The sequence below is a fragment of the Ylistrum balloti genome, unplaced genomic scaffold, assembly GCF_031769215.1.
Source record: "Ylistrum balloti isolate Yb309-2 unplaced genomic scaffold, AGI_CSIRO_Ybal_v1 Utg372652, whole genome shotgun sequence".
Taxonomy (NCBI): Eukaryota; Metazoa; Mollusca; class Bivalvia; order Pectinida; family Pectinidae; genus Ylistrum; species Ylistrum balloti.
The window spans coordinates 1-14,528 of NW_026783140.1; the positions used below are offsets into that span (position 1 = coordinate 1).

The following is a 14,528-nucleotide window of genomic DNA, read 5'->3' on the forward strand; positions in this document are numbered from 1 at the left end:
GACTACATCCGGGTTTCTGGAATATACAGCGGCCATTTTGGATGGGTAGACGACCATACTGCATTATCGAGCATTGTTAACTTTTCATTGCACAGTGGTGATTTGCAAGCGACGAAAATGGCTAGTAAAGCCTTGCTTGGATACAGACAATCATTGGATGATGTTTCTAAAAGAAGATACGATGAGAAATGTGCTTTGATTGACAAGATAGATCCGTATCTACTGGATAAGACCAAGTGGAGTAAAGACATAAATCTTTGGGCAAGTGTGACGTTCGCAGACATTTTTATGTATTTGGTGAACTTTACAAGTGTTTACACTGTTGAAGAGCTGAAGTGTTACAAGGGATTGCAGGCATACAACCAATTCATCAGCGGATGGGTACGAGATGTAGCAGTGTACAAAGTCAACGATCTCTGCCTACATACTGCAAGAGTAAGTATAATTCTCCGTGAATTACAAACTTCGTCAATATATTATTTGACTCTATTACATGTCATGTCAGTGGTTTTGGGCACAGGCATTTGTGTGTACTAAAAAAAAATCGCTAGCTGTTAATTTTAACAGCTAGCGATTTTTTTTGGTACACACAAATGGCTGTGGTTTTGGGCCGTACTTTGCATCGGTGTGCAAAAGAATTATGCTAAGTGATAGTTTTTGTTAGTATTTTAGTAAAAAGGGTAAAAAAACAATCTGTCGACTGATTGTTAAGAAGTCGAGATGGGTCTACATGAACAGTCAAATCGGCGCCGGTGAAAATCGGCCTAAATTTTACCCAAGTTAAATCTGTTCCATGTAATTTCGGCCTCAATATATTGTATCTAGAAGATATTTAATTTTCAATTTATATCCATCTTATTGTGAATTAAATTACAGGCATTTTGTGTCATTTTGTTCTGGTTTTTCCTGTTAATTAATTACTTATCAAATTGATTGATGTAATGATTGATTTGATTTAAACATATTTTATTTGCAAATATGCAAACAGGATCAGACACTTGTTCCACTGGGACCCAAGGACAAGGTTTATCTATTTGTAGTTTATATTGTTTGCTGGCAGCCGTATATAAGGGTGAAGTGATCAGAAATATAAATAAATGACAAAAGTTTGATAATATCTTGTTTATTTCATGATAAAAGACAACAAAATCATGATTTGTATTTTGCTTGTATAATGAAAAACATTGTTGTCGTGCGTACGAAAGAAGCGTAACCTATATTTTATAAATGTAGAGGCCGGTTTTACCTCGGGCCGATTTAACCCCTACCAAATCGGCCCTGCCAATTATCAGCGGGGCCGATTTAACCAAATACCTCCTCGAACAGGATTATGAATTGATATTTTGAGACATAGCAGTTAAATTGTTATCAAACTTTTATATAATATGATACAGGTCTATTAATTTATTAAAATGTGATGTTTGAAAATCATTTCATTAAAAAAAAACATGCCCAAGTATTATATAGGCTTTCCAATAGTAGATCTCAAACAGCATGCTCTATGCTCAAATTAGTAGCACCTTCATGTGAATGTTTTTAACCTTTTAATTTCAAATAATTGATAATTTGAGATATATAAGCAATTAAATTGTTATCAAAATGTGGCTGTGATCTAATGCGACATGATTGTATATGATTTTGTAAAATAATATTAGTCGTATCTTGTTTGACATGTTGTAATGTGGGCTAGTTGAGATTTTCCATGTCCTGTACTTAACTTGTGTTGTGGTATCTATTTGCTGTGTAGTGTGCTGCTCTGGGTTGTTTTTCGTATGAAATTGATGTGATTATTTTGATGGGGGTCACACATGTTGTTATGTCCATGTGTTTAGCTAATGTGAAAAAAAAACAACATTATTTAAGCATTGAACTGATTTCAATTGGCATTTATGGGCTGATGAATGCCAACTGGACAAAAGGCAAATTTAATGAAGTGACTAATGCTTCATGTGTTAGATTTGCCTTTGTCCAGTTGGCATTCATCAGCCCATGAAAGCCAATTTGAAAGCAGTTCACTGCTTATACCATTTTCACAATCTGTTTATTACAAAAAAAATTTGAATGCACTTGTTAATGTTATGTTTTCAAAAATATTTCAAACAATAGCTTTATCGTTTATGATTGTTCAGTGTAAAACATCATATTAATTGATAATGATGTCGTTGTATAATTTATTGGACTGTATATTAAAAGTAGTTTGTGAATAATTATTATATCTGTAAAATCAAATGGTATCAATTAGTGTCAGGATATTGGTTGCAAATTGTAACTGATAAGCCGATCAAATACACTTGAAGTTTTAAGATGTGTAATCAGTCAAAACTCGTATCGTCTAATGTAGTTTAGATCTATTTAGTGTAATCGTCTGAACTTTGTGCAGCACGGAAAATGAGAATTCCTTATAAACAAATCATGAAAATACTAACTGGTATTGCAAAATGTAGGATTGTGGTTGTCAGTAAAATAAACCAATTCAGGTTACAAGACCCTGTATATATCGAAACTTTCTCTGTTTTTTTAGGTGATGCATTCTCAAAGATTAACCGACACTCCACTGACCCCATGGATTATCATTGAACCAGATGGAAAGGTCCTTGCGGCACATTGCAACTGCATGGCAGGATTAGGAGAGTGCTGCACCCACGTTGCAGCACTCCTCTACAGCATTGAGGCTACTGTGCTGGTTCGAAACTCCAGGACTGTGACAGAAGAGAAGGCCTACTGGCTCCCGGCAAGTGTGAAAGGAGCAAACTATAAAACTCTTAAAGAAATTGACTTTACATCAGCACGAACAAAGAAGAAAACACTGGATAACCAACTTGCTGGCACACCAGTGACTCCACGCTCGCAACAGGAGCTTCGAGAAGTTCATCCTCCGACTGAGGAAGAACTTACAGGATTTCTCCAACGACTGAGTGCAACTGGAGCAAGATCAGTTATCCTTAGTGTTAAAGCCCCATTCCAGAAAGAGTTCATCCCAACACCTGTAAGTGCTAATTTTCCACTGATATTGACTGATCTGTTTAACAAGGAACTTTTAAGTGCTGGTTTTAGTGAAATCATGATCAAGTGCAAGAATCTGAAGATTGAGGTTTCTGATCAAGAGGCAGCGAATGTTGAAAGTGCTACGAAAGAACAGTCAAAGTCCAAGCTCTGGAATAGATTCAGGAGTGGTCGTGTGACAGCATCAAAGATGTTTGCGGTGTGCCGCACTAACCCAGCAGCTCCATCAAAGAGTCTGATCTCCTCCATTTGCTACCCAACTGAAACTTCCTTTAAATCTGTGGCAACGTCTTGGGTTATGGATCATGAACATGTAGCTAGAACCTCCTACAAGGAAGCAATGGAACTCCTGCATGACAACTTTTCGCTGGAAAACGCAGGATTCACCATCAACCCGGACTTCCCAACATTAGGTGCCTCTCCAGATGGACTTGTGGCGTGTGATTGTTGTGGTATTGGTGTAGTTGAAATAAAGTGTCCTTACAGTGTCAGACAGTCCTCACTTAACGACTACTCTTGCTTAGAGGATACACCAGATGGGAAAAAACTGAAAACAGAACACCAATACTACTACCAAGTCCAAACACAGATGTTTGTTACAAAACGGGAATTTTGCGACTTTGTTGTATGGACTGAGCAAGACATGCACATTGAGAGAATAGAACCTAATGACCAGTTGTGGCAGGAGATGAGCACAACAGCGAAGGACTTCCACTCAATCGCAATTATGCCAGAGCTGGTTGGAAAGTTTTATTCTCATCCAAGCCGTACCTCCCATGCTGAGACAAGACAAGATGGACCACTAAATGTTGTGAACGGTGCCACAACTCTACCCGGAGATGACAGAGTCATTGATGACAAAGAACATGTGTACTGCATTTGCCAGCAGCCCGAAACCCCTGACAGAGAAATGGTTGCTTGTGAAAATGAAAATTGTAAACTGGAATGGTTTCACTTGGACTGTCTGAAATTGACAAAGTCGAGACTCCCAAAAGGAAAGTGGTATTGCCCTGATTGTAAGAGATCATCAGCTTCTTCCATCAGTGCCTCCAGACCAAAGAAACGTTTCAGAAAACATTAATTCTGAACTGTCAATAAACTTGATTTAATGTGAGTGTCCGTGCGTACGTATATTCCGTACAGTGTACTTGGATTAATAAAAAACAGTTACACAAATGAATTTTAATGAGTATAGGGTATGTGGTCATGCTAATTTGTGGCTACTTATTTAAATGGACATTTTAAAAGCTACCTGGTTAATGAATGCATTTAAATGTATGTTTATGTAAGTACATTGTATTTTGTGAATAATTTATTTCTAGTCGATAGTGATAGATATGTCATATAATGCGAACAACGTACGTACTTGACATAATTTTGATAAATATTTAAATACCGTTCTTACATGATGTACATGATGAAAGCAAAGTTATACAGTGTAACTTGCCTAAACAGGACCCTGTGAAATTCGGATCCCTCAGCATTCCGGCCTTAATGGTAACAAAATGTTACCAATATATATGTTGACCACTACATACTGTGTTGTAACTGTGTAAACTGGTCAAAAGTGACACCTGGTTTAGACATGTTACACTCTACATGGTAACAACTGCTGTTTAAGATTTATTACTCTTTTGGTGTGTTAAGCAGTATATATTACCAGTTATAAATCTCGGGGTAGATACCATGGCATTTTGTCATGTTTGTGGTATACGTACATAATTATATACCGGTAGGTTTAAATGTTTCAAATGAAATTAACACAGTGATTATTATTAATTTTTTTAAATCAATTTTCTCATTCCAAAACTGACATTTTAGTGTAATTTTATGCATAATTTTACGTAGTAGTGTTTTGTCATCACCTAATAATTTGGTTACTCTTGAAATTTAGATGTCTACGTAGTTTATTAAAGATAACCTGCAGTATACACTGTGGTAATACATTCCAATTTTTCCTGATTTCATGAAAATTCTAAATTTTTGAATAGGTCATTGGCAATTTTAATAAATTGTCAGGAAATACACTACTATGTTACAAATATTAGCTAGTTGTTGCAAATATGAATGGACAGTTTTGAATTCTGTAAATGTTCATGGTATGCTTTAATGTATTTTTATATTCAAGTTTCAGTGTTTGTTGTAATGCGATTGCATTACAAGATTAAATATTTGAAGTGACTTTGTTGTCTCTCTTTTCAATTCATCATGAGATATTGAAAGTTCTGGTGAAACGGTCCAATCACAGGATTTTTGTACTATGTCACCAACCAAATTAAACCTTGGAATAATGACCATATATTCAACCCAATAAGTATCCTTGGCACATAGAAAATTGGGTTCTATGATTTTATCTGGAGCATATCTTGTATCTTGATCTTCGTGAAAAAGCTAAGTGGTTATTTTTTTTAAGGAAAGCACTGGAAAGACAGTGTACTAGATAAATATCGCCAACATTTGAAATCTTGGGACCGAACTGTGGACAGTTATAGACAGAGGGCCATTTTGCACAGGGGTTAACCAGGGCATCCAGTAGACCCTCAAGAGTATATTTTTGACTTCCCAAAATGAGATTTGACTCTTTGGATTGGAGGGACATGTGTATTTGACATATGTTCTGACTCTTCAAATTTCTGAAAAATAGTGATTTGACTTCTGAAATTGCTAGAAATCAAGAGTCAAATGGATGCCCTGGGTTAACGTTGATCCAGACATACAGACCTTGCTAAACTATGGCTTCTGTGCTTGAGAATCAATAGATCGAGATTTTAAAATCAATGATCAAATACAATGAACATTTCTCCCAGCTAATTTTCAACATTGCTCCCACCTAATTTTCAATTATCTATCTGGAAAATTTAAATACTGTAGTAAAATAACAATAAAACTTTCACATTAGATTTTGAAAATGACCATTGATTTTAAAATCTTCTAATCCATGGAATTAAATCTGGCAAATTCTTATTAAACAAGACAATTCGGCGAATTATAGTCCCCCACCGAATATGAAATGAACAGATGATAAATTTGTGCAGGAACAATTCTATAAAAGACTGTCTGATATTGTCAATGCTTGTTTACTAGTTAGTGGTAGAGTTTTATTATTGAATCTGGTTACACCATGTATTCAAAAGCATTTCATTAATGGATTACATTTGATGGTATAAATGTAGGTATCACTGACTGATCTTAGTAATTAAGTGAAGAAGTCATATCACAGATTCAAAGAGGTAATCACTAAATAAATTTGAATCAATGGTATTATCTATTCCTATGTGTAAAACCAACAGTCATGGTAATTTCAAACAATGGCTGTAGTCATTCTCCAGTTGAGCAACAAAAACGTAAACTTGTTCTCTGAAATCATTCTTAGTTGACTGGCAATTACACTTCTTCTTCAATGCATGTGAACCGATAGCCCGAATAAGAACCATGAAAGTAGTGCAGGAGAAAGAGCCCATGCGTTATATGTCAAGGAGTAAGTCAGAATTACTTGTTTTAGATACATGACCCAGTAAAAAAATACCTAAAGTATGCGCTTCTAGTGACAAGTATTGTAGGAGATGGAGCGCGGACAAACTTTTTCTTTGATGTGGGTCAGAGGTCAAAGTCAAAGTCACAGTGACCTACTCATGTTACATGACACATCCCCTCACTAATGTAAACCCATAACCCAAGTATGAAGTTCCAGTGACAAAAAGTGTAGGAGATGAAGCCCGGACAAAGTTTATCTTTGATGTGGGTCAGAGGTCAGAGTCAAGGTCACAGTGACCTACTTTTGTTACATGACACATCGCCTTCCCAAAGTCAACCCATAACCCAAGTATGAAATTCCAGTGACAAATAGTGTAGGAGATACAGCCCGGACAAAGTTTTTCTTTGATGTGGGCAACAGGTCAAGGTCAAGGTCACAGTGACCTCCGTTTGGTACATGACACACCGTCTCCCCAAGATGAACTCATACCCCAAGTTTGAAGTTCCAGTGACACATAGTATAGGAGATAGAGCCCGGACAAGAGAGCGGAAGGACGGACGGACACGACGCAAAACTATAGTCCCCCCCGGTTCCCGGTGGGGGACTAATAATCTGTAATTCGGGATCCCTTCAGTACTAAAAGGGGCCGCGGTGGCCAAGTGATTAAGGCGTAATGCCATTAATCACATAGCCCTCCACCTCTTACAGGCACTCCTAAGCTAAGTGATAAATAAACATCTTTATAATTTACTTAAATTTTAATACTCTCTCTTGTGATAGCACTGCATATAATCAATACAATGTACAACAAAACAGCCCTAGAGCAAATGGATAAGTATAAAATATTGAAAATTAATCATCACTCAAACATGAAAATACTCATAATTTACATTTTGCAATTAGCCTATACATATACATATACTTCACTTTGCATTCCCATGATCTTTGATCATTTGGTTCCTTTTAAATTTTGCAAAGTTATATAAGACTAATTCATTCTGTGTATAAAGGGGTGTAAAAAAATTTATCCATTGAAATTGCTTTGCATTAAATAAGACACTTGACGCTATGAAAATACAGATGCTTGAAGTATTATTGAAATAGTATTCTTTCCATACTTAAAATGCAAAAATAAGCTTTTCATAAATCAATCACTTCCTACAATACAAAGAGGTATTAAAGTTCATCAGTCTAAAGTATTAACAATATAGTTAACTGTGAAAAAACCACAAAGTTCTAAACACCGGTTGTATTTCTTGGTTTTTTAACAACTAATCAAATGGCACTACAGATCTTGCAATGTTTGTGACAGCACAACACATAGTTACTATTTTGTCCAGGGTTGGCACTTAATTGTCTGTTGATGCTAGGAAGTCAATCGGAATGGTTTTGTGGAGTATTTCAAATTTATTACGGAGAAGTCCTATCACACGCTCGACATGGATCCTTACATGTGCCAGTTTTCTAGTGTTTTCAACATCTAAGGCTGATAGTTGTGGTTTTCCTTTGGTAAATGCAGGGATCTTCAATTCACAGCCGGCCTGTGCAATACTCTCCGCAATATCAAAACCTCTGTCTGCTAATATGATATCTCCGTGCAAAAGTTTCTCCAGGAAACCACTGGTGTTGGTTATAATTTTGTCTGAAGCCCTTCCTCCATATCCATCACTGATGAAGCTAATATTTCCCTGTGGCGTTATGGCAATCAGGTACTTGGCCGTGTTGTGGTGTTTGTAGTTGGACCATGTTTCCGCACGCGCCTTTAATCCAGATGGTCTCTCAATGAATATTTCAAAGCAGTCAATAATTGCTGCTACACGAAGTCCAAAGTGCTTCCTAAACTCCATCGGCATTGTTAATTGTATTTCTTCCCTCTGAGGCCAATAGACTAGTGGTTTAAGTTTCACAAACATCACATTTAAGCAATTCAAAAACACTTTGCTTATAGTACTAGGGGCAACTTGAAAAATGTCAGCTAGATACAGGCATGGAAAGGCTAACTTTAGTCTGATAAGCACCACCATCATTTGCTGGAACTTGGTCAGTGCACTACTGTGGGTAACATGAAGTGATGGTTCCAAGAAACTGAATACAGTCATCAGAATGTGATATGAGGCAAATCCAGTCAACAGTTTAACTTTGTCATCATTATCCTTCAAACCTTCTTCACTGATTGTCATGCTAGCTAGTTTCTGTCTGAGTTCAATGTTCTCCACAGTTAATCTGTTGTAATCACTTTCAAGTGCACTTATAGAATCAGAAGACAGTTCTGTCTGCACATGTTGGGCATTGACATAATCATCATCAGCTGACTCGCAAGTTACCTCATGATCTGGCTCAGGGTCGTCCAGTTTTGGTACTTCGTCTTGTCGACTCTGGTTGAAAAGTTCAAGGAGTGAATGGGCAGCCTCAACACTCTTCTTCTTTTCCTCTCTTTGTTTCATTCTGTTACCACGAAGGGGGGTCTGTATAGCAAGACTGGTGACTTTTTGGTGACCAAGCTTCAGGGAAGGTGCCCAGTCTAAACCATCTTCCGGGTACAGAGGCGATGGCTTACCTGTAACAGTAACACAAAAGATATACAATAAAAACACTTTAAGGTAAAAACAGCAATATAATAAACAAAAACGACTAGATGTCACTCGAAGGTGTACCTTTTTCAATATCCACACTCCTCGCTTAAATAATTTTGTAGGTCAAAAGTCAATTTCACAGTGACCAAACATGCCAAGTTTCGTAACCATAAGTGAACTAGTATGGGAAATATGCCAGGGGAACCTCTTGGACGGACAAAGCAAACAACTTTGTTGAATTGGGGTATACAGGAGATTTTTTTTTCATCAAAATTTGAATGTCAGAATGCCTCCAAAGAAATCTAGGACTTGTATCCCTTTGTAAAAGACAGCTAAGAGTGTATTTTAAATTTTAAGGGGGCCCATGGGTTCCTGTAGACATTATAAATTTATCAAGTTATCTTAGAAATTGTCCACACATATCAAGTAAGACTCGAGCTCCTCCTTATGGAATATTACTGCCCCCCCCCACCCCCCCCCCCCTGCACTTCAAATAAATAACCCATATTATTATGTAAATCACTGAACATTATATGTGGTCTAGAACAACTTTCTTTACCGACGACTGTTGGTGTTTAAAGAATATCTAAAGGTAAGAGGTAATTTATATTCATACCTAAAATTAACTTTCAATATATACAGTATAGGTATTTTTTTTTTTTTTGCAACATAAGCTTAGCTAATGTAAGCTAGCTTTTCTGGTCGCCTTCAACACAAACACGATTATGGCACGGCATTTGTTCTAAACTTCGTTGCCCTTTTTCTTGTAGGCCTATGTGATTTCATATATTGTAATTATAAACAAAACACGAGATCAAAGTCTACAGGGAAGTCTACATACCTTTTTCAAAATGCTCAGAGCACACCCTTACGTAAGGGTATGATTTCGGGGTAAGGTCTGCCCTGCTGATCCTCGACAGCCAAAGTGTGCGTCTCTTTGTTGAAAGCTCCTCAGTTTTCTCACCCTGGTTTGTTATTATGGCTGGCAGACGAAAGAAAGATGCCTTACACCGCCCACTCTCATTGGAACAACCAATGATCGCACAATGAACGCCCATGACCTCGATAAATTCTTACTTCACGCTCTACTTATGACAAGTCTCCACCCATCCAACATGGCCGCCACGCTATAAACAGGAAGTTGCGTGACGTCACGTCGAAACTATCTATAATATGGATCATCTTGAGGTCCTGGTAAGACAAGAAATAGCAGACAAATTCTTGAGTCTGGCAAACAGATTAGAGAATGACAGAGTACAAAACATTGATGGTGAATTGGAAAGAACAATTGATATATTGAATCAATTTTCGGCGATAGCATCGGTCGATATATCCGAAGTATTGGAACTGGCAGCGCGGGCACTGTATGATTTGCGGGAACACAATGACCATGGCCAGGACCAACATCAGTCTAGTACATATACAGCCTGTACAATAATTACACTAGAGCGTTGCCAAGGGAAAAGTGATGCACCTTATTACAAAATTCCATATGAAATACTAGTGTCGCTGTTGAAATACAACTTTAAACTAACAGACATTGCTTCTATGTTGGGTGTAAGTGTAAAAACTATTAGGAGAATGTCAGAATATGGTTTACCGTCCATACGTAGCAAATATTCAGCCATGACGTGTGTGGAGCTGGAAGAGGAAGTAAGGAAGATCATCGACGAATTTCCGAACGTCGGATATAAAACTATAGCATCCATCCTCCAATCAAAGGGACACATTGTGCAGCAGTCAAAAGTAAGGGATTTGGTAAGAAAAGTGGATCCCCAGGGTACATTATTGAGAAGAATGTTTTTATCATCTCATAGGCTTCAGCGAAGAAGTTACAGTGTATGAGCTCCTCTAGCATTGTGGCATATTGACGGAAATCACAAATTGATAAGGTATTTTGTAGTATATACATCAGGGGCGGAATTAGGGGTGTATGTGTAGCCAGTAGCTAACACCCCCCCCCCCCCCCACACACACACACACATACCACCCCAGCCTAATTTTGATTTTGGCTTTCTCCATGCAAAAATTCATCATCATCTTAAAAAAACAACTAGCATTTAAACCCTGGTCAAATAGTACAATTGTATGTATACAGATATTCTGATAAATTTATTGACAGTGCATTAATGTAAAAAATGATTTCACAAGACTGTCTTCAGTTCAGGAGAGGGCATTTCAATTTTCTAAGTTGTAAAAACTTGTGCCCAATATGTATTTTTTGCTTATGGACAATAAAAGATATGTTCAAACATCAAAAAGTTATGTTGATTAAAATCGTACAGTGATATTTTTTGGCCGTTAACTATTTTTGACCATTTAAAAGGCTATGAAAATAGATGCAAAAAGCTCACCCATACAATTTAAATTACAAAAAGTAATTGTAGTCTACATGTACAGCTGTAGATGTTTCAAATTTAGATGGAGATTTGTGATTCATGGTGGCATCGATGGTTATTCCAGACTACCAGTATTTCTACAAGTAAACACAAATAACTGTGCAGAAACAGTGTTAGCTGCATTTTTGCATGCGGTCCAAGAATATGGAACTCCAGAAAAAGTAAGAACAGACAAGGGAGGAGAAAATGTCAAAGTGGCTGAGTATATGGTAACCCAGAAAGGACCCAAAAGCTTTATTGCAGGGAGAAGTGTCCACAATCAAAGGTAAAGAGTAAATAAATTACTGGGGTAGCAGGTCATGAGTATGAAGTCATTATATTAAAGAAAAAAGAGTCACTTTATAGAAGTATTAAAAGCAAAATATTTGGGCATTAAAATAGGTACAACAGACAACAAATAACTAAAGGATGTTCACATATTTTAATGGTTGGAGTTAAGAGCCCTGATTATATAACAGTAGAAATTTTTGGGAAAGTAAGCAGTGTGGTTTCACTAAAGGCTATTATACTCTCTACCCTTTATAAGATGTTCTATCTAATAAAACTTGTTTATCAAAATAGGATTGAAAGATTTTGGAGAGCTGTGGCCAGGTGTTGTTGCACTTTACTATCAAATCTTTCATCATATGGAAATAGAATCTGTGTTAGATCCTGATGATGAGACCCATCTCCTAGCTCTTCATCTAGTATTTAAGTCCAGGATTCAGCAGCATTTGGATGTCTTCAGAGATTCCTTCTGTCGGAGACCTATTCGAACAGAGGGAAATCAAACGCCTCTTCAGCTGTGGATCAGAGGACAGATACTGGATCCGTCATGGTATCCGCAAAGTGAGGTAAAAATCAGTTATAATAGATAACCTGAATGTATCACAAGCATGAAACTGTAGCCAACTAGCTTCATCAATGGAGTTTTGTGGATATAATTTTAAAATTAAAGGGAACCAGCAGATATTAGCATTAAATCTTTAATCTGAAAGCAAATACAGAGTAACCTAACCCCACCCCCATTGTGTGACCATGTGACATTTGAAAAAAATGGAGTTTTCTTCCCCTGCTGCTATGTGAATTGTTCACCGATGTTTGCCGACATCTATTATACATGGAATACTTTAAATTGAAACCATACTTGGAGATGTTATTGTTTCAGATCACTTAATTAAACTTTCATGAGAGCATTTTAAATTCAGAGTTATGGCCCTTTCAAATATTTGACTATTTGATTGACAGGGGACTTGCACTGAATTATTCAGGAATCAGAATACTGTTAAGTGTGTCCTATTCTTATTACAGAATGATCAATTGAACTTTGGAATTGACTATGATGGTCCAGTGCCAGACCACGTTGATCCTGACTGCGTGGAAATACCGCCAACACCAACATTTCCTATAATGGAGGAACACCATCAGACAATATCTGAAATTACTCACAGAAACTCCATTGTGTTTTGGGATAGATCTTTTCCAGGAAATGGTCCAACTCCTGAGAAGCTTTCAGTAGGCATAAATATGTCATGGATTATTACATGGTTGATGGTTTTTAAATCTCCTCTAAACTTTTGTAAAATTTTATGTCCATCACAGGATTTATTACTCCCCCACCGGGAACTTAAGGGGGGCTGTAGTTTGCGTCAATTCTGTCTGTCCCTATACTACAGTAAAACGCGCTTACAATGAATTCAGTGATTTTTAAGTCTCCTTAGGTGCCTTTTATATGAAAATCTAAAGTGTATAATGAATTATGCTTATAACAAACTAAAAATCATGGTCCCCAGAGATTTGTTATAACCGTGTTTTACATAGTATTTCATACTGAAAACTTGGCATGTGGGCACACCATGGTAAAATGGTGTGTCTGGTACCAAAAGTAGGAAACTGACCTTGTACCTCTGTAAAGAAAATCCTTATTCGAGATCCAACTCCTATACCATTTCATAATGGAACTTCACAATTGGTATGTAGGTGCACCATGGTGTGATTGTTTGTCGTGTACCAAAAGTAGGCCATTGTGACCTTAACTTTGACCTCTGTGGAAGAAAGAGCATGTCCAGGCTCATACGTTTTCATATTGGAAATTCAAACCTGGCATGTGGGTGCACCATGGTAAGAAAGTACACATGTATATGACACATACCAAACGTAGTCATTCACAGTAGTACACAGACAATTAAAACGAGCTAAACGGAAGCAGGCTAAATATGCAGATAAGAACAGTAAAGAAATAAAATTTCAAGTTGGGGACCCTGTATATATAAAGAATCATTTGAGGAAAAATATGTTGCAAGATAAATGGCGCCCATACTATAGGATAGTAGAGCAAAGGACACCAGTGACATTTATTGTCAAAAATCAGTTAGACGGTACTAGCACAAAGACACACGCAGAACACTTGAGGCGAGCAAACATAGATGACTGGGAGATACCTACGGGTACTTCCACCCGTCCAATTAGGAAACAACATTTTGTAGTACAACCAGAAGATGGTTCTGATTCAGAGATAAGTTCAGATGATGCTAAGCTACCACCCCTTGACAGAATAACAAGGAGATTTCGTCAAGAAAGGGATAATTCGTCAGATGAAGATGATATTCCTTTAATGGAATTATCTAAACGTTTAAAAGATAGGAGATCTAGATTAGAGTCACAAGACTTAGATAGTTCCAACAGCAATATGGAGCGAGATGCTGACCAATATGACCTAACAAGTGATGATAGTTCAGATTATATGTCAATTGATGAGGAAATTTAAGTTAAAAAAAAATAATAAAATAAGATGCAAAATCTTATTTGAACAGTTCAAAGTTTAATGAGTTTACAGAAAGAACTTCCCTGTGCCCATTGGCCATACGGTACGTGAGATTCAATCTCTTGCTCATAAGACAAGATGTTAAGATTATGTAAGATAGTTTGGTAAATAAGATTAATTATTTAAACAATGTTACCGGAATTCAGAAATTGTACAAGTGGCTAATTTATGAAGAACTGAACGCATCAATGCTAATACATATGAGAATGAAAAAGGTCAGGTAAGCTAATCACTTTGCTGTTAAAAGAAAACCAATATTACCTCATCAGGAACAT

General features: G+C 37.0%; 2 protein-coding genes and 1 long non-coding RNA gene across 3 annotated transcripts; 2 read left to right on the forward strand and 1 right to left on the reverse strand.

Annotated features, from left to right (window-relative positions):
* Positions 1-87: 87 nt before the first annotated feature.
* Positions 88-5,179, forward strand: LOC132564723 (uncharacterized). Its single transcript, XM_060229353.1, has 2 exons — positions 88-435; positions 2,522-5,179. The coding sequence occupies exons 1-2, from the start codon at positions 118-120 to the stop codon at positions 4,082-4,084; spliced, it is 1,881 nt and encodes a 626-aa protein (XP_060085336.1). The 5' UTR covers positions 88-117; the 3' UTR covers positions 4,085-5,179.
* Positions 5,180-7,827: 2,648 nt separating this feature from the next.
* LOC132564721 (uncharacterized) lies at positions 7,828-10,109 on the reverse strand. The gene is made up of 2 exons (XM_060229352.1): positions 9,893-10,109; positions 7,828-9,035 (listed from the first exon to the last, which is right to left on the reverse strand). The coding sequence occupies exons 1-2, from the start codon at positions 10,107-10,109 to the stop codon at positions 7,828-7,830; spliced, it is 1,425 nt and encodes a 474-aa protein (XP_060085335.1).
* Positions 10,110-10,924: 815 nt separating this feature from the next.
* LOC132564724 (uncharacterized) lies at positions 10,925-12,872 on the forward strand. Its single transcript, XR_009554907.1, has 4 exons — positions 10,925-10,943; positions 11,473-11,715; positions 12,087-12,283; positions 12,741-12,872. It is a non-coding gene; the product is annotated as an uncharacterized LOC132564724 (long non-coding RNA).
* Positions 12,873-14,528: the final 1,656 nt, after the last annotated feature.